This window comes from Cucurbita pepo, chromosome 6, assembly GCF_057944985.1.
Source record: "Cucurbita pepo subsp. pepo isolate OVF chromosome 6, ASM5794498v1, whole genome shotgun sequence".
Taxonomy (NCBI): Eukaryota; Viridiplantae; Streptophyta; class Magnoliopsida; order Cucurbitales; family Cucurbitaceae; genus Cucurbita; species Cucurbita pepo.
This window is the reverse complement of record NC_141803.1, coordinates 10,589,999-10,615,689: the sequence shown is the minus strand read 5'-3', so window position 1 is coordinate 10,615,689 and position 25,691 is coordinate 10,589,999. Positions and strand designations below refer to the sequence as shown.

At 34.5% G+C, this 25,691-nt stretch overlaps 1 protein-coding gene and 1 pseudogene across 1 annotated transcript; both read right to left on the bottom strand.

The window, feature by feature from the left end:
• Positions 1 to 16,903: 16,903 nt before the first annotated feature.
• Positions 16,904 to 21,488, bottom strand: LOC147792301 (uncharacterized). Its single transcript, XM_087125024.1, has 3 exons — positions 21,399 to 21,488; positions 17,261 to 17,484; positions 16,904 to 17,168 (listed from the first exon to the last, which is right to left on the bottom strand). Exons 1-3 carry the CDS (start codon positions 21,486 to 21,488, stop codon positions 16,904 to 16,906), a joined length of 579 nt encoding a protein of 192 aa, XP_086981150.1.
• A 1,087-nt stretch (positions 21,489 to 22,575) lies between these two features.
• Positions 22,576 to 24,090, bottom strand: LOC147792300 (secreted RxLR effector protein 161 pseudogene; annotated as a pseudogene).
• Between the last annotated feature and the right edge of the window lie 1,601 nt (positions 24,091 to 25,691).

Sequence of the window (25,691 nt, the reverse complement as noted above, 5' to 3'; positions counted from 1 at the left end):
TATCCAGATTTCAAAATAATTTTTATAAATAGACACGAATCATGCAATAAATCAAGCATATCGTCTAACCTAGGAATAGGATGTCGATATTTTACCGTGATTTTGTTGATGATTCTATTATCCATGCATATGCGCCAAGTTTCATCTTTCTTTGGCACCAATAACTCTTGTATAGCACATGGACTCAAACTTTCTCGTACATAGCCCTTTTCCATGAGCTCCTCCACTTGCCTTTGAATTTCTTTTGTCTCGGTTGGATTGACTCAATAAGCTGGCTTATAAGAAATGACAGTCCTTGGAATGAAGTCTATTTTATGTTCAGTACCTCTAATGAGAGGTATTTCTTTATCTTGAAACATGTCTTCAAATTCCTGCAAAAGTGATTGAAAAACACTAGGCAAAGCCAAGTTGTTATAGTTAGAGACCAAAAATCCTTCATTGTACATAAGTACAAAGCTCATTTTTGTGAAAACCTTCTCACCTCTCCGACTGTAACCAAATAACTCTCTCTCTCTTCCTTTTTTTCTTCAATTTCATCTCTTTTTTCATTCTTCTTTTTTCTCTATTTTTTCACTCAACTATAGTTTTTCTTTTAACTCTTTTTCCTCAAACTTTTTCTTTCTTTCCTCCGACTTTAATTGATCAGTAAATACTTTTGTAGAACTCAAAGGTACAAGAGTGGATTTTCTACCATCTTTTACAAAAGAATACCTTTTCAAATAGCCATCATACATAACCCTCCTTTCAAATTGCCATGGTCGGCCAAGCAATATATCTCCCGCTTGCATTGGTAGCACATCACAAAGAACTTCATCTTTATATTTTCCCAAAGTAAAAGATATTAAAGCTTGGGAAACTACCTTAATTGTTCCACTATTATTGAGCCATTGGAGCTTGTAATGTTTAGGATGATCTTGGGTTGGAATTTGTAACCTTTTGATCAACATGGTACTTACAACATTGGTGCAACTTCCACTATCAATGACAAGACTACAAGCAGTCCCCTTGACGAAACACCGCATGTGGAACAAGTTGTCTCTTTGATCATCAACATCATTCTCCGTAACTTGAGTTTTAATAAGTCTTCTTGTTATAAGTGCCAAATGAATCCCATCTTCCAGTTCCTCCTCATTCTTCTGGACTTCTAAAACTAGATCATTGATCTCCCCTCCAGTTTCCTCGTCTTGGTTCATGATTGTACAAACAGTAGTGAAATATGTAGGACCTCAGACACTCAACTCACTGATTTTACACTCAGGGACACTCGTGTTTATACACACAAAGGTAGGCTGTTTGGGAAAGTGACTAAATTATGATCAAGGTAAGCTAATATATGGGTAAAACAATTCTGATAGTAGCAAGCTATTCAAGGTAATCGAGATGAGTTAATTATGAAATAACAACAAAATAAACCAAGAAGTGAACAAACAAATAAAGACACAAAAGAAAGGACGTGATGATTTTAAGAACGATCTAACTCTCCTGTTTACAGAATTCGGGAAATTTAGAAGTTATCTTCAAGCGTAGATTATGAGAAAAAAAAAATATCAAACACAACAGTTCTAGATTTAGATGGATTAAGAAAAAGATGTGAATCGAAGTTTATTTGATCTTCAAATAAACATGCAAATGATCTAAAAAAAATGATAAAGATAGTCTATTATCACAATCGTAAGAACAAATATGATGAGATTTATTATTTCTTTTTTTTTTTTTTTGTTTGTTTCAAGATCTCAACGTGATCTTTAGGAAGAAAATGAGAACAAAGTGAAAAGTTATGAATAATGGCGGAAATGACAGCAAGAAAATAAATGGACAGATTTAAAGAAAAGATAAACAATAGCAGAAATGAAAGATAAAATCAATTCTAGAGCCGGCCACAAAGATGTAAACCTAGGCTCTGATACCAAATTGATAAGGTAACCCTAATCCTCAACCCAACGATCCAAGCTTTTGTTGAAGCAAGAACCCTTGAATCAAAGTAATTAACACCTCCTTATACGAAATTTGGATCAACAAGGAGATAAGGCTAGAATTAGATTACCTCTTATGATCGAAGATCTAGGAACAAGATTTGAAAACCTTGTTCTAAATTGAGTCACTCCACAATCGAACTTGATCAAGGCTTGATTGAATGGATCGGGTGCAATTCGACCACAAGAATCGCTTGAAACTTAGAAATGACAAATATGATACTCGAATTTCTAAGGAAAACGTCTCAATTTGAGATCTGGACTACATTCATCCACCAATATGAATTTTACATAACATATTGTTGGTATTTATAGTCTCCCGACAAAAGACCTTTGTGGACGGGATTTATTCCCGATCCCCCTTTAATCTCCACCAAAGAATAAGTCAAATTGACCATTTGACTTTTAAATAATTTATAAAATAAAAAATAGTTCTTTCTACAAATGTTGATGTACTTGAGTTGCAAATGCGATAGGTTTGAAATCAATTAATCTCTCCACACGTAGGTTCAAATTCTGTTGTTGACATATTTTTTTGAATCTTCTTGGCAATAGGTCCATTTGGAACACCGTGATTCTTATCATAACGAGTTTCTGGGTTTTAACTCGGCAAGATTTAAGTTTTTTAGTGAACTTTCGAGGGCCGTAACTTAATCTACAACTCACTAAACAGTATGAAATCAATTCCTAAATCTTCATTGCAACACCATCGTCAAGTTCTATAAAGAAATCAAGAGGTGAAGGGCACTATACAAGGTTGGGAAGATCGATTTTCATAGGTGTCGACGCTGGCCAATCTTGTCTTCTTCCCCTACCTCAGGGAAAATGGCAAAGGTATGGGTAGTTTAACACCGATCCAAACCTGATCCTGCCTCATGTTTTCTTTAGTTAAACTCAGTGTAGATAAGTTCTCAAGAAACTCAGAACGGTTCTAAAGCAATACTTAAAGATAGAAATACCAAAGAAAATTTGGAGTAATTCAGATATTGAAAGCTCGAGAACCGAGGACCTGAACGTCAAGGATGAAGTAAGTAGCTAAGCTTGATTTGTCTTAAGAAATAATCAGAGGAATCCTTTGGTTTTCAGTACAAACCATTAGTAAGAATTAATGGGAGATGAAAAAAATAACCAAAAGCCACGAGTTAAGGACTTAAACCGAGTGTTTTTCTTGAGATTCAAGTAACATAAAAAACTCTGTTGTCTATAAAATTTTACAATTGAGCAATATATGACATTTTAATGGTATACATGAAGTTTAGGGGTTTTGGATAGAGATAAGTAGCTAAACTACATAATGATGCAAAATGACCGAAATGCCCCTATGACGGTTACCTTTGGCTCAAGACCCAAGTAACCTCTAAATACCATTAAATTTTATATTCGGTCTATTTCATGATAATCAAGGATTATGTAAAGTTTCAAAGTAATTGAAACACGTTTAGAGGCTAAATTTCTTTAAGATATTTCAAACTTCTAATACCGTCCAAATGACTGAAGGATCTAACGAAGATCTATTGATAAGGACATAAAGATTGATTTGAGGTTTCAACAAGTTTGAATGAGGTCAATAAGCTAAACAAAGAAAATAGGTTAAATGATCAAAATACTTCTGTAATGAGCTTAAGAAGTTTTCTAAGACCTAAGAAACTTAAGTATGACCTTAAGAATGATTATAATCTCAAAGGTTCTAAAACATTTTAGGGTTAGGAGGGTTATAAGTAAAAGCTTAATAGGAAAGGATAAGATTATCCCTAATTACCCCTAACCAAATTTAAGATCCTTCTAGAACTTTCATGGGACATGTTATGACTTCACGATACTCTGAATGGCTCATGCATATTACTATGATGAGTTCATAATTTATGTAATTTGAGTAGGGCTTAAGAAAAGGAAAGGCTAACACAAGCCTTATATCAATTTTGACAAGAAGAATGCTAGGTACCACACAAGAATAAAGAACAAAGGTCCTCGAACTTAGATACTCAAGAAACCCTTAAACCTTCCATGTGGAGCATATTCATGACTCAGACTATATTTCTTGAAATATAAGAAGCCTTGGATGTAGGTTTTTATATTCCATCGTTTGGAATGTAAAAAGTATGATTAAGACTATGCCACATGGAATGTATGAACTGTAGGGTATAGGTATTCAGACTATGTCGCTTAGTATGTAAGAAGCTTTGGGCATAGACTTTCAAATTGCGTCGCTTGGAACACAAGAAACCTTAGAAGTAGGTTTCAGATTACATCGCTTGGAGCGTAAGAAACCTTAAATATAGGCTTCGAACTGTATCACAAGAAATGTATGAAGCCCTGGATACATGTTCAGACTATGCCTCTTAGAACGCATGAAACCTTGGACGTAGTGTAACGACCCTAAATTTCCATATACTCAGAGTCGCTACTAACGTCTCATGCTCATCTTTAATGTGAAAATATAACTCTTAAATTGAACATCATTTATTACATAAACTTCGAAAGCGTTTAAAGCAACTTATTTTCTAGAAAACACAGCCATGGTCTTACGTGTTTAAATACGAAATACTAAAATTTAGAGAAAATAAAAACACATACAAATGATTTAAAACAATGAAATGCAAAACATCCTGTTCTAAACAAGGTCTAAGTATTGTCTTTATTTTTTTCTTAGTTATCTAAGTAATGTCTGTATTTTTTGACGCAGTTATCTAAAAATCAAATAAACAACCAATTATATGGTTCATTTGCTTGTTGAGTTAGTAAAATTAATATCTCAAATTTTGCAAGGATAGTGAGACTTTTTACTTGTATCCAAATGGAGACTTGCTACCATTGATTGAATGGTGCTAATAAACAATTAGCAGATGCTTTAGCCAATATAGTTATTTTATCAAAGACGTACAATGAATCTTATGAGATTCTAGAAAGAATAGCATCTAACAATTGTCAAGAGGATGATGTGAGGAGCAATCCGGGAAAGAACACCTAAGAAATACTTGAAGTTGATGCTTTGACCTCTATCAACGATCAATTAGCTTTTGTTACTAATATTCTATAAAATCTAGCATTGGTACAAGGCTCAATGACTAATGTACCATTCTAGACTGCTACTATATAATGAGTCAAACAACAACTAAATCTTGTGTATATTTGGGAGAAGAACACACTTTTGATCAATGTCCAAGTAATTCGACTTCAATTTTTTATATGGGTATCAAGTTAGTCAAAGAATCCAGAAAAATAATCTCTTCCCAAACACTTATAACACAGGTTAGAGAAACCATCTAACTTCTCATGGAAGAGACAAACCTCATACAATCAACAACTATCACCTATAACAAATTATCCTCACGGTTTTGGATTACAAAATCAATGGCATGTCCGCAACAAGCCAACACCTAAGGGAAAGGAATTAACCAAGCTCAACACATACCAGGAACATCGCTTTAGGGTCTATAAATAAAAGTGCTCGTTATCTTTTTTTTTTTTTTTTAAGTAAATGTTCAATTCCTACAAAAAAAAAAAAAAAATAATAATAATAATAATAATAATAATAATGTGGTTTGAGGAAACATAAATGCTTATCTAGATTTACAAGCTCATTTTGTTTATTTGGTTTGAAAGTTAGAAAGAGATTTGTCTTTATATTTCAGACCTTTTTTTTTCGTTTATCTGTTAGAAATCAATTAATATCTTTTTCCCTTATCCAATCATTTAGATTTTTGAGTTCAAATCACTCACAATCAATAAGATTTTAAATCAATTAAATTTTTTTTTTCTTATCCAATTATTTAGATTAGAATCAATAACATTTTAGTTAAGAGTTTGAATAAATCATCTAATCTCATTAGTCCAACAATATTAAAAAATTGGCCTTCGATATATTAAATCAAAATTAAATAAAATAAGGAAATACAATCCAACAATACTTGTCTTAACTAAACTTAGATTATTGGGAAGTAAGAAAATAAGAATATATATAGAAAGAAAATAAAATTTTGGAAAGAAAATCAATTAGTAAAATTGGCCAATAATATTGGTTGGATTAAAAAGTAAATATTTAATGAAAATAGAATTTTATATATATATCCAAGACTCTAATCATAAAGTCTACAATGTTCACGTCACAAGTCTAACCCATGGACCATTCTAAAATTTAGAGAATTGAAATTGAAATTGATGTCACAGTTTATATAGGTTGACTTGGATACAAAAGACAAAATTAGAGAATTGAAATTGAAATTGATGTCACAGTTTATATAGGTTGACTTGGATACAAAAGACAAAATTAGAGAATTGAAATTGAAATTGATGTCACAGTTTATATAGGTTGACTTGGATACAAAAGACAAAATTGAAGTTTCTTAAAGATAAATCAGTGACACCAGCCTAAGCTAATCAGGTAAGTGGCCTTGCTATCGGCATAGTTCTATTTAGTGTTGGCACGTGCTCCGTTGTTCTACACATGTCATATATATTGATATGTGTGAATTGCCTGTTGATCGATATGCTTCTTATATGTTATGTATATGTTATAATATGTGAATTGTATGATAATAATTACGGTACGACGTGTTCAATAATATGTTTGAGATAAGGATACGAGAAGGGTGCACAAAACGAAATGTAACAATAGGAGTAAGATACGTTCATGAAAAGTTAAGGTTAGGTTAAATACCGGAGTGCTATTGATAGGAGAGATTGATGAAAGAATACGGTTAGGTTATGGGTAGAAAGGGATAGGTTTGTGATAGATTGATAGAACGATAACGTTACGATACGTTCCTGTGATGATATGACTAAGGTATGTTCCCGTAACGATATGACTGTGATAGGTATAAGAACGTTAAAGCTATGATAAGTTAGGGAACAATATGACCACGAAGTGTTTATGATATGACATATTTATGATACGATATATTGTGATGTGATATGTTATGTTTAGATTGTTTTGTGTGACCATTGAGGTAATTATTATATGAATTGCACATTATGAAATGACATGTTAAAAGCATAGAGCATTATGTTATGTTTTCTAAATTGTATGTATACAGCATGTTATAAATGACATGATATCACGATAAATGAAATGAAATATAACCTTGTTAGAATTATGCATGATATAAGAATTGAAAAATGAGAAAAGATATGATATGAATCTAAAACGATAGCGATGTTATATTTAATAATGTTGAAAATGGAAAAATATTGAGCATTATGTGTGCTCATGCATTTGGGGATACCCCTATTTCATCACGATGGGTACGGGTACGATCGGTATATTTTACAAAATCCTGCCGGAAGGGGTACGATCATTATGTTTTAGGTTAACACTTGATTTTAAGTAATCCGTTAAGACTAGAGTCTCCAAGTTTTGGTTGATCGTGGTTTGTTCCATTGGCCATGTTATTTGTGGGATTTGCTGTTACTTTCTTGTCGTATACAACTTTTTCAATTATGCTATCTGAGGTGGAACCTATAGTCTATGTGCTAAGACATTTGAGGGTTTGCTGAGTTTCTAGTTATTTACCTAGATTCATAGTTTCATAAAATTAATATATATTAAATGTAATCAGGGTTGAAAGAGAAGAAACAAAATAATATAAACTTTAAACCAACGAAATAATATTTAACCTAAGTGCTACAATTTAAAGAAGAATACAATTACCCTATCTTCGATGCCATGACCTTCACAGCAACGTTGTCATTTGTACAAGGATACCTTACCTTTCCCCGAAAAATAAGAGTAGAACATGATTTGAGTATTTTACGATATATTCACTCAGTAAACTCACTATTGGGATTAGAAAATGCAATTATATGTAATCATGATTGAGACCTATTATAAGGAAATACGCCAAATGAAATTCTTTTGTCCAATTTATAAGGAACTTTCGACATTTTTAATTCATTATTTAGAATGAATTTTAGTATGCTCAAGAAAGGAAAAAATGACTTGCTGATCAAAAATTTTTAGAAAAATTTTATTTATTTTTTCTTTTGAGAAATATAATAATAAAATATTAAGAAAATGAATCATTACTAAAATAACCTTTAAGATATGGATAATTATGAAAGTGCCCTTCATTCCAAAATAAGAACATCCACAATGACCTTCTTCTACACACAATCTATTGAATCTAAAACCAGTATTGGATCCCTTCAAAAATGGACAAAGTCTAGAATGTTCACAGATCACCACATCAATGAGTCACCACATCAATGAGTCAGAATTCAAATTGGAAGTTAATAGCTCTCTGATCTAAGAGGATGTTTCTTATGGATTATCTAGAAAATTAATTAAATCACGACAATGATGGAGGTTTTAGCATCGGTGTAAGTTTTCCCTATGAAATCTGAAATTGAGGCAACAGTATGGAACAAGAGTCAAGTTGAATCGATTTCTCAAACACAAGCAATAAGCATTTAGATTTTGGGTCTCCTACTCTCAGATTTCTTCCAAATTCGAGAGAAATTCTCCTTTATTCCCCATTAAACTTGTTCCTACAGCTTCTATACAAGATTACAAACAAGATTTATGAAGGAATCGAGGATTGAAAATGCCTAAAACCATTCCCCCAATCCGATCCGCCATTAAAGAACTTCAAAGTAAGCTTGAAAATTAAATCGAGCCTACACAAAAGTTCGTCAACTAAGACAAATTCTAACAAGTTTCTGCACCTCCAAGAAGTATTTTCATAGAATATCGTGAAGAAAAATAACCTCAACAACGTGTCCAATGGAAGGAAATCCGTTTCTAGTAGAATTTGGGGGCAAGTGTTAGAATTTCATTCTACCATCCCTTTTCTTTCAATTTAAAAATTTCTTTAGATTAAGAGGATCAATTTGAGTAACTTTGAAGTAGGAATTGTGAGTTAAAATGATAAGATAAGGAATCAATACAAGGGGAATAAGATTCGGATTACCTTGTTGATCGAATATTTCAAGACAAGAACACTTGTTTGAGATTCAAATCACTCCACAAGCAAGATCGATCATGTCTAGCTTGAATGATTCTTGTTGATCAAATATCTCAAGACAAGAACACTTGATTGAGATTCGAATCACTCCACAAGCAAGATTGATCATGTCGAGCTTGAATGATTCTACATGCAACCTATACTACATAGAATTGCAAAGAAACTTAGCCATTGGCTAAAGAAAAGCACAAATGCTTCTTTTTATATTTTCCAAGTCTACCTTACAAATACAACATACATGGCTTTATATAGCCTCAAAATGAAACTATTAAAGGCATTCCAAAAGTTGTAACATTCATACTTAATGGCCATAATGAGCCATTATGTAAATGTAACCTAAAGTAAATAAATGTCTTAAAATACAATAACTCTAAATTACTCTAAATTGTAACCCACCCAAAATTTGCAACAATCAAACTACATTTCTTCTTCAATGTAGCATGAATTGAAACATCTTTTGATAATTTTGACAACCTTTTCTTCACATCTTCATTGAAGTATATTTTGACAACCTTTAAAATTCGCCAAAACCTTGACCTTGTAAGTCTTCTAAGGGTTTTCAGATAAAAGGTTTGTCTTTTCCAGAGTTCGTCTCGACATTTTGGCCGGAGTTCATTGATACATGGGCTTGTTAGTGAAATGAATCCAACCACCGATTATTTTCATGTACCCGAATGAGCAATTACAAGAAGCAAGACAAAGAGTATTCAATAGGCCTTTATATTACATCTTCAAAGGCTTGTCAATGTACAACAAATACAAAGATTTTTTAGTACAAATATATTTATTTGCGAAAGTTTGTAAGTATCCTAGTAGTACCTCTAGCTTTGCAAATCCAGCATGGTTGGCGCTTACCAGCTACAGCCAGAGCCAACAGTTCATTTTTTCCAGAGTCTATCTTGATGTTTGGACCAAAGTTCTTCCAAACTCTTACAAACTAGAGCTTCAGAGAGCTAAAAACCCAAAGTTCGTCCATCCCTCACATTGTCTCGACGTTTGGTCCAAAATTCAAATAAAATATGATCCGTTAGGCTTGGAATCCTAAATTTTTTGGTTTAAAGATCCCGTTTCGTCTGGACTTCGACTTGTTAGAGCTTTGGAGAGTTTAAAACTCAAAGTTCGTCCTTTCGAATGTGAGTTAATAAGCTTGACTTAGTAAAAGAAATTATTAACGTGTAGCAATTTTAGGATAATTATTGAGTAGTTTTTTATTTAAACAAGTTTAGATTTGTTATTAAGCCGTATTAACAACTTGAGGAGGAAGTTGAGGAGATCAAATGTACAATCTACACCGTAAATACTTATGAGATTTATGTTATTTGTACCCAAGGTTTGGTACAAAAATAAAAAAAAATAATAGAAGTATTAACAAAGCATAAGTACTTAAGGTTCCTATGTTCAAAAGCTCTCTCCCCTCAAGTACCCTCAAGTTGTTCTTCCGCTTCAAGTTTCCTCAAAATGTTCTTCCGCGCTTCAGTTATTTGTTTCGACATATTTCAATCGTGGGCAATTGAGGATTCTATTGACATGGCTAAGTTAGGGCATGGCTCTAATACCATGTTAGATGAACACGACTCTCCACAATGGTATGATATTATCCACTTTGAGAATAAGCTCTCATGGCTCTGCTTTGGTATTCCCCGAAAGGCCTCGTACCAAATAGTATTTTTTGATTATAAACCCATGATAATTTCCTAAATTAGCTGGGACTTTCCTCCAACACTACCAACTCAAACAACTTAATGTATCTTTGAAGGATAAAAAAATGAGTGTTTTTAATCTTGCATTTTAAACCTATAAAAAAGTACCATCCATCAATTTAATACTTTATCAATTTTTTTAATACATAAAAAAATGAATGGTCCAACTTTAAAGTTTATATAAAAGGAGCTAATAAAATACAAAATTAGTTGTTACAAAAGCTAACGGCTGAGAGTGTTGAGAAAATTAAGAAAGTTTAGTTGGTCACCTTACCTTTTACACCTTGTTAGGGAAGATATTCTGGGATAACTAAAATTTACAGCACACTTTCAACTAATTGTGGTTAAAACATAACTAGCTACGACCTTAGTTCGACTATATGCATGTATATATATATAAGAGATAGAATCCAAATACTTTGTAGAAAAGGGTGAGAGATCTTCAAGAAGAACATGAAATCTCTAAGCATATTCTGTTTCATCGTGTTGGTTGCTTTGACATCAAACAATATGATGAGATTTTCTTTTGCAGAATCTAAGCAACAATTGCCGTTCACCAAATGGAAAGTGACTATTTTAAATGAGATGACTACTTCAACTCTAATTGTTCATTGCAAGTCAAAAGATGACGATTTGGGCGAGCACATACTCCGCACCGGAGATAATTACAACTGGAGTTTTAAAGAAAATTTTTGGATTTCTACGTTGTTTTGGTGCAATTTTAGCAGCAAACATGGACAAGTTAGTGGAAATGTTTTTTGGCCCGAAAGAGGGAGTTGGTTTAATGATCAATGTATTCATCATAACTGCACTTGGGCAATTAGAGACCAAGGTATTTACTTGTATTTTGGATCTCGCAAGGGCTTCCGGTTAATGTATTATTGGAAATAATGAACTCCGACTTTCATTCAATTTCAATAAATAATTTTATGAATAAAAATGCTCGTTATCTTTTCGGAGGTTAAAGTTTCAATTCTAATGAAATTTGCTTTTCAAAATTTTAAAACATCAATAATGTCTTCTAACTAATTAGTTCGGATAGCATAACCGTGACGTCGAGGTACCATCACGAATGCGTCGACAGAAACTTTTTGGTAATGCTATGTATATGACAGCGGTAAAAGACACACATGCCAATGTCTCCAACATGGCACCAATAGACATGAACAAATCTACGCAAATGGGTCCAAGTTTAGACAAACATTGGCACGAACTTCAAGAAGAAATCTAAGAAGAGCAAACTTTGGTTTGTGATCTTTTAAACCTCTAATGAGTCGAAGTTTTGTCCAAATGCTGAGATGGACTCCATAAAGGAGAAACTTTGGTATCTAACTCTTCAAAGCTCAAAAAGTGTTAGAAAGAACTAACTTGTACACATGAGTCGAGACAAGTTATGGAATGGATGAACTTTGGGTTCCAAACTCACCAAAGCACTAACGGTTAAAATCCAAATGAAACGGGCTCTTTAAACCATGATGTTTAGGTTTCTAAGCCTAACGGATCTAAGTTTTGACAAACTTTGGACCAAACGTCAAGACAGTGTGATCAAAGGACAAATTTTGGATTTTCAACTCTTAGAAGCTCTAGTTTGGAAGAACTTTGGTCCAAACATCAAGAAAATATTGGCTCCCAGCACGATAGAGCACTAACAAGTTCATGTTTCGACGAATTTTGACACAAATGTCGAGGCAATCTCTCGAAAGGATGAACTTTTGGTTTTAAAACCCTCCGAAGACTTATTAGGCCCAAGGTTTTGGCGAACTTTGAACGCAACATACTTCGAGTCTCTAAGTCTCCAAAATATCGACGGGTCCAAGTTTGGACGAACTTTGGCACAAACTTCGAAATGAACTCTAGGAAGGGCAAGCTTTGAGTTTGCAGTCCTCCAAACATCTAATGGGTCAAAGTTCGGTCCAAACGCTAAGAAAGACTCCAAAAAGAATAAACTTTGGGTTTTTAACTCACCAAAGCTCAAAAGGGTTAGAAAGGACGAAATTTGGACAAATCTCTGTCCGAAATCTAGAAAGGATTAACATGTACACAAGCGTCGAGACAAGCTCTGGAAAGGATTTACTTTTGGTTCCTACCTCTCTAAGATTCTAACAGGTCAAATTCTAGATGAAACGGACTCTTCAAGCCACGAAGTTCAGGTTTCTATGCCAAACGAATGGACGTTTGGACGAACTTTGGACTAAACGCTGAGATATTATGACGAAAGGACGAACTTTTAATTTCTAACAATCTGAAGCTCTGGTTTGGAAGAACTTTGGTCCAAACATCAAGACAAACTGGAGAAAAATGAACTTTTGATTCTCAGCACGATAGATCTCAAACAAGTCCATGTTTCGACGAACTTCGGCACAACTGTAAGGATGAACTCTATAAAGGACAATCTAGCAATCTTTGGGTCTCTAGCCCTCCAAATCTTCTACAGGTTTTGAAAAAAATAATGTTTTGCACAATAGAGCTCTTACAAGTCTTTGTTTTGATGAACTTCAGCACAAATATCTAGACGAACTCTAAAAAGGATGAACTTCTTATTTCAAAACCATCCGAAGACATACTAGGCCCCAGGTTTTGGCGAACTCTAAAGGCAGCAAACTTTAGGTCTCTAGCCCTCCAAAGCTCTGACGGGTCCAAGTTTGGACGAACTTTGACATGAACTTCTAGACGAACTCTGGGAAGGGCGAACTTTTAATTTTGTAGCCCTCCTGAAAGGACAAACTTTGGGTTTCTAACTCTCCGAAGCTCGAAAAGGGTCTGAAATGATGAACTTTGGGTGAACTATTGTCCAAACTCTAAAACGGACTAACTTGTACACAAGCGTTGAGACAAGCTCTTGTAAGGACGAACTTTGGGTTCGTAATTCTTTAAAGCTCTAACGAGTCAAAGTTCAAACAAAATGCTCTCTTCAAATAATGAAATTAAGGTTTCCAAGTATTAGAGCCACATCGCAAGGCCTGATTGTGAGAAGAAGAAACTTCAGTCTTTTTCTTTAAAGAGTGAGCTGAAAGCGATTCAAAATATGGCAGCTAAAATCAAGTTCATCAACCGGCAATTCCTAAGTTTGATTGCCATTTTTATCATTGGTTTATGCTTATGAAAAATTTTCTTCGTTCAAAGGAATATTGGTCTTTGGTGGAGACCGGAATCCCTGCCGCAGCAGAAGGAGTAGAGATTACCGAAGCACAACAAAAAACAATTGCAGACCAGAAGCTAAAAGTCTTGAAGGTCAAGAATTATTTGTTCCAAGCCATTGATCGAACTATTATGAAAACGATCCTTAATAGAGATACTGCAAAACAAATTTGGGACTCTATGAAACAGAAGTACCAGGGTTCCACCGTAGTTAAAAGAGCTCAACTCCAAGCTCGTAGGAAAGAGTTTGAAGTCCTACAAATGAAAGAAGGTGAGAGTGTTGATGCATATTTTGCTCGAGCTCTCACATTGCAAACAAGATGAAAATTAATGGCGAACACATGAAACAAGTTGTGATTATTGAAAAAATCTTGAGATCAATGACATCAAGATTTGACTGTGTTATATGTTCGATTGAAGAGTCTAATAATTTAGACACTTTAACAATTGATGAATTGCAAAGTAGCTTACTGGTACATGAGCAAAGACTGAATGGACGTGTAAGTGATGAACAAGCACTGAAGGTGACATATGATACCAGATTTGGTAGAAGAGGAGTTGATCGAGCTCGTGAAGTTTTTCGAGGAAGAGGTAGAGGAAGAGGAAGAGGTAGACATCCATTCAACAAAACTACCGTTGAATGTTATAAGTATCATCAGTTAGGACACTTTAGATATGAGTGTCCTCAATGGGAAAAAGAAGCAAATTATGCTGAGCTTTAGATATGAGTGTTTGACTGTGTGTTCTCCCTGCTTAGCATGTCTATCTACACAGAGTAAGGGTGTAAGAGTTAAGTTTGTTATACGATGACTTAGGTTAAGATGACAAAAATGACTAGGTACCTTAGGATTGTGAACAACGTGAAGAGAGTCTATACCCTATTACACCAAGACTAAAGAAAGACTCGAGGAGTTAGAATAGAGTAACCCGGAGTCAAAAGCTCGTGCTAAGCAACCTAGCTGGCCTAGGAATCCTATAAACCTCTTCAACTCCCAGACATGATCAAGACATATTTTAAAATCGTGAGTCGACGGTTGGCTTTTTGACCCTTAATCTCAAATTAATTAATTAATTAATTAATTAATTGATGTTTTGATGATAAAATCTATACTTAATTATTAACAATTATCAGTATTTTGAATTGTCCGTAGTGTAAGGTTGGGAATAGCGATTTCAACGTCTTTTTCAATCACTCAAATTAGAGCTAAAACGAAGAAGTTTAAGTCGAAATAAGATATCCGACGTGATGATGTGGCGGCAAAATTGACATCATAGATCAATCAAAATATGACACTTATAACTTTGGAAGAGTAACTAGAGCTTTCAATTACTCACATTATCTTTATTAATTTTTTTTATTATATTATTATATTTTAAAAAATAATAAAAATGAATTTGGAAGTTTTTTAATATTTACTTAAAAAAAATTAAAATAAAACATTAAAAAGTCTGGTCTACCTTTTTTTTTTTCAAACAACAAATATAATATGAAAATACTTTAAATGATCTACCTTTTCATTTTTTTTAATGGTCAGTTTTTTTTTTTTTTTTTTTTTTTTTTTTTTTTTTTTTTTTTTTTTATGGTTTATATTAAATTCTTATTTTTGGGGATTTTCTCTATTTAAACTCATCCCTTCCCCATATTTTTCACAACACAACACACAACTTCCATAAGTTTTTAGGGATTTATACTAAACGAGTTAATGGGATGTGTATTTACTGTTGTACAAACTGTCCACACGTGCAAGTATGAACCTACCAATCGGTTCGCACACCTCCTAGGCCCTATCGTGGTCAGGCGAGCATTCTCTAGAGCTGTTGATGTCGGACACCTGCAAGGCATAGTGACCGTCGTAGCATTATGATTAACATGATGATCATTTTTCTGCCTCGTAGTGTACGTGTCTGTATCATCGTAAAATAGGGGTATTCCTGGATGCATGAACGCACAATGATGCATGAGATCCCAACATTTTTATTCATTATCATGTAAGACAACCCCTTCCATTTTTCCTTTGTATCATAATCTTTATCATAGTTTCCTTACATAAATTGCGGTTGTGCATTATGTCCACACATTTTTGTCGTATATCATTCATATTATGCATCGTGTCATACCATGTCATATCATACATACATCATATCATCAGCATATCATGTACAATATCGTCAAACGTGTTATACAATAATATTTATCATATCATCAGTACATCATCATATCACGTGTCATAACATTCACGTATCATCTCATAGTCACGTTGTATCACGAACATATCATGGACTTATCATCTCGTAAACATATCATAGTCATATTGTTTTGTAAATACATCGCAGTCATATTCTTTTATAAACATATCATGGTCATATCATTTCATAAATGTATCATAGTTATGTCATTTCATAAACATATTCTTATCATATCGTTTCATAAATATATCATCGTCATCTCATTTCACAAACACATCTTAGTCATACCATTTTCTAAATATATCCTAGTCTTATCGTTTCATAAACATACTCTAGCCATATCATTTCATAAACATATCCTAGTCGTGTCGTTTCCTAAACGTATCGTAGTCATATCGTTTCATAAACATATCCCAGTCATATCATTTCATAAAGATATCTTAGTCATATCGTTTCATGCACACACCATAGTCACATTGTTCCGTAAACATTTCACACATGTCAAGCATATATCACGTATAGAACCACGAGACACATGTCATGATACAAACATCAACTTTTAACCAAACCGTTAGTAAGGTCACTTACTTGGTTTGCATTAGCAAGTGTTCTCCTTACACTCGAGTACAATTGACTATGTGAATTTTATTTCCCGACCTTAAGGTAAGTGCTACATATTAATTTATGCCATATTACTCGGTTCAAAACTACAAAATAATTTTTTTTTTTACAATTATTATAGGTTACCACTACTTTAAAAGAGTTGAGTTTGACTTATGTCGAGGTTGAAAATGAAAAATGTTGTCATACGTTAATCAAAAGTGAAAATAAAACCTCATACAATTATGCTATAATTTTACTTATGAACATTCCTTGGAATATCATATTCACAAGTAAGTCCTTACTTAATAGTCAATCATTATTATTCTACCCAAAGAAAGAAATTTCATGCGTTGTTCTTACGAGCCTCAACACTGTCTCTGTTTTCCTCTATTTCATCAAAGTAATCCTCTCGAGCATTTCCAGCCAACATTAAGGCAGCCAACCAGAAGAGGGATGAATCAAGGGATAGAAATGCACCCCCACCCAAAAGACCAGTCATAGCGATCTGGCATGCTGTCTCAAGATTGTGATGAACGTTGCGAGTCAAGTGAATTTGCTCGGCGATTGTAGGCCATACGAGCAAAGTTATAGCCAATCCAATTGTGAACCTGCAAACACAGAGTAAAGGATGATAACGTTTCGAAATCACTTTTTAGGTAACAGTTAAGAGTAAAGGATGTGATTTGGAAAGAGAAGTTACAAGGCAATGTTGAAGAAAATAGAGAAACTAGTGCTCTTAAAAAAGGCACCTCGAGGAACGGATTTTCGTTGGTAAGGATAGAACAAAGAGAACAAAGAGAAGTATCCTGCAATTGAAGAAGCAAGAAGAAACGCAAGGGAAAGATATCCGAGGGCCACAGTTGGGTCCGCTGGATATTGATAGATCACAGTGCCTTTGCTTGGGATGGGAGTTCCAGATGCAAGCTGCCCATAAGCAATCACAACAAGAAAGGACAGTGACCATCAATGAGGGAGCTTGGAAAATTATATGTTATTACATTGGTTGGGAGGTTCTCATCTTGTTGTGATTGTTTCAAATGCACAAATATCTACACAATAAGAATCAAACAATTTGTGTTAGTGAAAAAGTGAGTAATTGAAGGGTTGATAAGAAGATTGTAGTATGAAGAGCAAGAATGCTCTCTATATAGAGAGAATACAAAAAGATATTTAGAAAATCTACTTCAAAATCTTCTGAAAATTGGGTAACAAACATGTAAACAAATCAAAAACTAAATCAAATCAAAACTAAATCAACTCCTAGCACGTGATCTTTAACACTCCTCCTTGTTTAGATGTTGTGAACTCCAAGCTTTTTCCTGAACACCCATCTTACTCCAATTATCTTTCTGTTTAAAGGTCGATCAACCAACTCCCTGGTTTTGTTTTTCTCGATCACTGAAAGCTCCTCCTCTGACAGGTGCATCATCAACCAAAGCATCTTGTCATTCATCTTCAGACTCTTCTTGTCGTTCATCTTCATGCTAATTTAGTCGTTCATCTTTAGACTCTTCTAACATGCTATAAAATATTAAATTGTTTGGTGCATTAGAAATCTGATTCATCTTCGTCAGTTCTTCCAAATTTCATTGCTCATTTGTAACAAACTAATCATCTTGTCTCACAATAACACGAATAGTGTGTGGTTGAAAAACTCTGTAAGCTTTGGATATAGTGTTATACCCAACAAAGATGCCAGCTTCTGCCTTTTTGTCAAGCTTATCACGCTTGACCTGTGGAATGTAAGTTAAGAAAAGACACCCAAATACTCTAAGGAACATTAAAGAAGGTTTGTAACCATACCAAACTTCAAATGGTGTCAGGTCATTCACAACTTTTGTTGAAATTCCATTTTGCAAGCACACAACAGTGTTTGCTGCTTTTCCCTAAAAACGTTTTGGAAGATCCTTCTGATGAAGCATGCATCTCGTCATCTCCATTATGAATTATATGAATCCAACAACTGATCACATGCATGTACCCGAAGTACCGATTACAAGAAGCAAGGTTAAGAAGATTCAAGAGGCCTATACATTGCATCTTCAAAAGCTAGCTAGTGTACCGGTTGAAACAAAGACTTTTGAGCCCAAAAATCTTTATAGCATTAGCATATCAAATCAAGAAGATAATGGAGTGGCGATATTGGAAAGTAATTAGAAGACTTGCCTTTGGTAGTTGAATTACCAATTAAGGAAATTATTAATGCCTTATTTGCTTCATTTTATATTTAATAGCATCTATTAATAGTTGGTATGAATTGCTTATATTCTTCAATTTGTATTTAATAGCATTTATTAGCATTTATTTTATTAGCATTTATTAGTGGTTGGTGACTGAACTTTATTTTGTTAGGGTTATCTTCTTGGCCTATTTAAAGGCATGTAATATTCATGTTTGGGGGATTTTGTTGAATACAGAAAAAACCTTTGTGTTTTCTTGATACCCTTTTGGTGTTATTCTTTTTCATGCTTTAGGTTTGATGTTTAAACCGATTCATTGAATTAGTTTTGATCAAGCTAATTCTGGAGTGAATTGTCTTGGTCTAATAGTGACCATCATAGATTCCAAGTTCGATCTAAGAGTCATTCATCTTCTAACCAGCTCTTGGTTGGAATCAATCCATTAAGTTAGCTTTCTCTGTGAGCGTTTTGCAAGGATTCTAGAAGGACCTCTAGCTTTGCAAATTCCAGCATTGTAGGCGCTTATCAATGAATCTATTCTCCTTTCACTGACGCCATTCTGTTGAGAAGTGTGTGGTTCTGTCAATTGATGTTCAATTCCAACCCTTCACAAAACCTGTTAAAAGTTTCCGAAGTGTACTCCTTCCATTAATTGACCTTACATTTTGAATCAAGCATGCACTTTCATTCTCAACTCTGGCTTTGAACTTCCAACACATTCTTGTTAGATCATCAATAAAAATAATGTAATAAAGATTACCATTTAATGATGGTGTTCACTGAGGACCACAAAGATCAGTATGAATCAGCTGCAGTTTTTTCGAGGCTCTCCATGCCTGTTTAGGATAGGGTTGCCTATGTTGCTTCCCAAAATTACAAGCATTCAAAGAGGCATGTCATCATCAATGTCAGCGAGTCCTTCTACCAGCTTCTTTCACTGCATCTGAAGCAAACCTCGATGATGAAAGTGCCCAAGTCCTTTGTGACAAATCTCAGTGGCACTAGCTCTTGATATGATGGCCGTCAGATTTACAGTAAAGCTTTTTCCTCTCATTTTGACATTGAACAAGTCATTTCCACTAGCATCTCTGATCCAAGAACTGCTTATTCTCAAACAACACTTTATAGTCTTTATCAAGTAACTGACCAGCACTTAAGAGATTTTGATCAATTTTAGGTATAAATAAAACATATGGAATAAATTTTGTACCTTCATAGTTTGTTATAGCTACTGTGCTTTTTCCCTTGACTTCTAAGTGTTCACCATTGCCAATCATCACTCTCTTGACTTCAGTGTCTCTTAATTCCTCAAAAAACTTCTTGTCATATGTCATATGACATATGATTTGTGCACCCACTGTCAATCAACCAGTTCTCGCTTGATTCTTTGCCTGAGGAACAAGTTACCACAAACAATTGATCTTCTTCTTCTTGATTAGCTACCTATGCATCTATTTCTTTCACCTGATCTTTGGCGTTGCAGATCACAGCTTCATATCCAAGTTGATTGCATTTGGAGCATTTGGCGTCAGATTTTCTCTAACACTTGTATGGTGGATGACCTTTCTTCTCACTATGGCGGCAAGGTGGATATGATTTTTTTGAAACCTCCTCCTTTTGTCTTCTAATAATTGGCAGATGAATCTCCATTCGTCGATTGGTTTTTGAAAATTTTCTTATTTTTATACCTGTTGTTGTCTTGACCCTTGATAGGTAAGGCATCTTCAATCACCCCTTCTTGCCTCATAGACCTCCTTTGCTCTTGTGCTTGTAAAGCATTCAAGAGCTCTGTAAGAGAAATCTTTGATAGGTTTTGGTGTTCTCCAGAGTAGTAATGGTGGCTTCAAATTTCTCTGGAACAGTGACCAACAGCTTTTCAACGATCCAGGAATCATTTATCATAGAACCAAACAATCTCACATTGTTGGCAATGCTGAGAAATCTGTCAGAGTACTCTTTCACTGACTCAGACTCCTTCATCTTCTGCAGCTCGAAATTCCTAATCAAATTTAGGATCTTCATTCCACGAATCCTCTCATCTCCTTCATATTCAGCCTTGAAGATAATCCCAAATTTCCTTTGCTGTTTTGAGAGACATTATTCGCATGAGATCATTTGAGATACTGCTGCAAATAGGCAAGCTTTTGTCTTTGATTGTTTTTGTCGTCTTTTTCTTCTGTGCTTTGATTTGTTCTACAGTAAGATTTGCTGGAAGTGGAGGGACCTCGTAATCCTCTTCTATTGCGTCTCACAGATCCAAAGCCTCCAAATAAGTCTCCATACGAACTGCCCACATTTGATAACTATCTCCATCGAAGACTGATGGTGCAATAACTGAAAAACTAGATTCACCTTCCATTCTGATCTCACAGATCCCTTAAGAAGATAGCTTTGATACCAATTGTTAGTGAAAAAGTAAGTAATCTAATGGTTGACAAGAACATTGTATTATGAAGAACAAGAATGCTCTATATATGGAGAGAATACAAAAAGATATTTAGAAAATCTACCTACAAATCTACAGAAAATCGGGTAACAAACAAGTAAACAAATAAAAAACTAAATCAACCCCTAACTATAAGGAGATTTAATCAGATACTAACTGACATCAATCTAAGCAAATACGTGATCTTTAACAATTTATGAACATAAGCTTACCTTCTTGTTCTCAGCTACGACTCCAAATATAAAGGATTTCACACCTAAAGTTGCGACAGTAAGAGACATTATCTTGACAGACACGACCATTGATCCGAAGATAAATGTTACAAAAGAATTTTCAGAAAAATGGGCAAGAGAACGGGAAGACTATGGAATGAGATTAGTGAATGCTTGATATTTATAGTGCTCAGTATCGTCCAATGCATATCCTGGAATCATGAATGAGGAATTAAAATATGGAAATAAACAGATTTTTTTTTTTTTTTTTTTTATTGGAATTATATGAACAAATTACCAATGTGGGTGTAAATCAGTTATGCATGCTCTTATTGCCAAAAAGAAAATTGGCTTCATTGATGGCACTATTGAAGAACCGTCTCAAAATGTAAATTCAACCAAATTTGAACACTGAAATCAGTTCAAAAGTATGATAATATCTTAGTTAACTCATTCAGTTGAAGTAGATATCGCTGATGGAATTATTCACGCCAAGATAGCTCATCAAGTGTGGGTTGATCTTCACGATCAATTCTCACAAAAGAATGCTCCAGCAATTTTTCAGATACAAAAGTCGATAATAATGATGTCACAGGGAACCATGGCACTGTCAGCATACTTCACCAAGCTCAAAGCACTCTGGGATGAATTGGAAGCGTACCGCATGTTGAACACAACTCTCTGTGGGAAACACTCGCACTCTTTATTAAGACCAATCGAGAAGAGAATACAAGACACTTTGTAGAATACTACTTTATAATGCTTGGGATTTCTTGGGATGAAACACTAGGTAGGGTTGAGGGGTATTTATACTATACCCTACGCAATCTAGACCTAACAAATGTAAATATTTTTCCTAAAATATCGAGATCGCTTTCGTGAAACATCTAGTATATTTCCTAAAATCTCTACTAAAATAAATATATAATGGGCTCGTACAATTATTGGGCTTGACTCTATTGGGCTAGTGATAATATTTTAACACTTCCCCTGAGCACTAGTCCTCAATCGCCGCACCATGTTAAGCTGACAGAGAAAACTCGCATGTTTGCCCGTATTCGACTCTTTTGTAAACAAGTCTGCCACTTGGTCATCTGTCTTGATCTGCTACATCTCGATTTCTTCCTTTAGGACCTTCTCTCTAATGAAATGGTACTGCACCTCCACATGCTTTGTTCTACCAATTTTCTACTAGATGAATCGCAGATTGGTTGTCGCAAAGAAGTGATATTGGATACTCAATTTTCTGGTGCAAATCTTCCATTAAGAGTTTCAACCATGTACTTTCCTGAGCTGCTCCAGCCGCTACTCTATACTTTGCTTCTATAGTTGATAATGATACTGTTGGTTGTCTCTTGCTACACCAAGAAATTGTTCCTGAACCAAACTTGAACACATACCTAGTGGTTGACCTCCGAGTATCGTGGTCTTCTGCATAGTCAGCATCACAGTATCCAACTAGCTTGCAGTCTTTGCTTCTTTTGTACAAAAGACCATAGTCGATTGTACCTTTGACATATCTCAAGATACGTCGAATTGCATCCAAATGAGGCTTATTTGGACTTTGCATGTACCGACTCATAACCCCAACTGCATAAGAAATATCAAGCCGAGTTAAAGTTAGGTAGAGTGCATTTTAAGCACTCTACATAGAACACCATTTTAACTACTGTTTATCTTATAAATAGAACACCATCACCGTTGTTATCTAACAAGACACCCTTTGAAGCACTCTACAAACGACCACCTACATTTCACCATCTTAAAGTTTTTGGTTGTATGTTATGCAATTGTAGTACACCCTAAGCAAAAATTTGAACCTCGGGCAATTTCTTGTGTTTTCATAGGATATCCTTGTGGTCATAAAGGTTACAAGTTGTATGACAAGCAATCTTAAAATAAAAACTTTATCAGTCGTGATGTTAAATTTTGGGACGATGATTTTCCTTTTTCATTAGCTTCACAAACTTTGACATTAGCTCCTTCAACTCCCATTTTACCACTTCATGATTCATCCTACTCAAACATCCATTCTAGTCCTCCCCCACCTTCTATTCCTTCACTACTATATCGTTGACCCTCTGCCTTCTATTCCTTCTCCAGATTCACCCACTAATTCTAATCTTATCCCACTGATACATCAATTCCACTCTGACGTTCTACGCGTACCAAATAGCCTCCAGCTTGTTATAATGATAATAAGATGTCTTCTGGAGACAATCATTTAACCTCTAGCTCAAGTCCCTACACTGGCACCAGGTACCCCCTTCATGATTACCTTTCATTCTCCCATTTTTCACATACTCAACGTGCTTTTCTAGCTCTTATTACAGCCTAGACAGAACCTAAAACCTATAATGAGGCAGTTGGTGACCCATTACGGCAGCAGGCTATGAATGATGAAATTACAGCTTTGGAACGTAATCATACTTGGTCTCTCGTTCCTCTACCACCTGGCCATAAAGCTATTTGCTATCATTGGGTGTACAAGATTAAACACAACTTTGATAGTTCTACTGAACGTTATAAAGCTCGACTAGTAGCAAAGGGACACACTCAAGTTGAAGGTGTTGATTACAAAGAGACGTTTTCTCCTACAGCGAAACTTACTACACCTCGTTGCTTACTCACTATTGCTGCTGCTCAAAAATGGTTTACTCATCAGTTGAATGTTCAAAAAGCCTTTCTCCATGGTAACCTAGACGATATGTTTTTACCACCAGGTATTCGCCGACAGGGGGGGAATATAGTATGTCGGCTCCATAAATCTCTTTATGGTTTAAAAATGGCTTCTTGCAATTGGTTTTCCATATTCTCTACCACTACACAAAATGTAGGGTACACGCAGTCCAAAGCAGATTACTCTTTATTTATTAAGAGTAAAGGTACTTCATTCACTGCAACTTTTATCTATGTTGATGATATTCTGTTGACAAGCAATGATCTCAAAGAAATTCAACATCTCAATACTAGTTTACTCGAGAAATTCCTTATCAAAGATTTAGGAAATTTGAAATATTTCCTAGGCATTGAATTTTCTAGGTCTAGAAAAAAAAAATTTATCTCTCAAAGGAAGGATGCTCTAGACATTTTTCAAGACACATGTCTTACAAGAGCACGTCTAGAAAGATTTCCTATGGAGCAAAATCTGAAACTTTATCTAACAGAAGGAGAGAAGTTGAATGATCCAAGTAAATACAGACAGTTGATTGACAGATTAATATATTTATCAATTACTAGGCCTGACATAGTGTACTCAGTTTGTATGCTTAGTCAATTTATGCATGAACCAAGAAAACCACATTGGGAGGCAGCTCTCTAAGTTATGAGATACATCAAAGGTACTCCTGGTCAAGAACTTCTACTACCATATGAAAACAACTTAAGATTACAAGCATATTGCGATTCAGACTGGGGTGGTTGTCGAACTTCTAGACAGTCAATTTATGGGTTCTGCATTTTCCTTGGAAATTCAATTATTCCTTTGAAGTCTAAAAAACAAATCAATGTGTCCAGATCATCAGCATAAGCCGAGTATCGAGCTATGGCAAATACTTGTTTAGAGTTAACTTAGTTAAGATACATTCTTCAAGACTTGAAAGTTCCACTGCCGAACAAGTATTATTGTATTGTGATAATCAAGAAGAAATACACATAGCAACCAATCTAGTTTTTCACGAACGTACGAAACACATAGAATAGATTGTCATATAGTTCGAGAAAAATTACAAGCTGGAATCATCAAACCATTTTATGTTTCAACTAAAATGCAATTGGAAGATATTTTCACTAAAACTTTGGGAAGACGTCAATTTGATTTTTTGAAAGACAAGTTGGGTGTGATTGACAGACAATCTCCAACATGAAGGGGAGTATAAAGATATAATATTTAGAGAATATATTATAATAATTAGTTGTGGAATATATCTTAGAAATTTCAGGATGGTCGAGAAGGAAAAAATGACCACCAACATCAAGGGATGAAGGATTTTAAGAAAAATTATGGATTTTTCGAGAAAAATAATAATAAAATATTCCGAATGTGACAAATTACCAAAATACCCTTAAAGTTCCACTTGATTACTGTAATTAAAGAAAATCTGCAACCAGATTTGGTTCCAAAACCGTCCAGCAGAAGAAAATCAATCGTATATTCATATCCAATCGTTGGATTGAGCTGCTATTTGGATAAGTTTAACAAAACTCAAGGTTTTGTAGATCCAATGGTTAAAGTTGAAAACTAATGTCGGTTGAACCTTCATGGTTTTAGATATTTCCACTTAAATTTTAGAT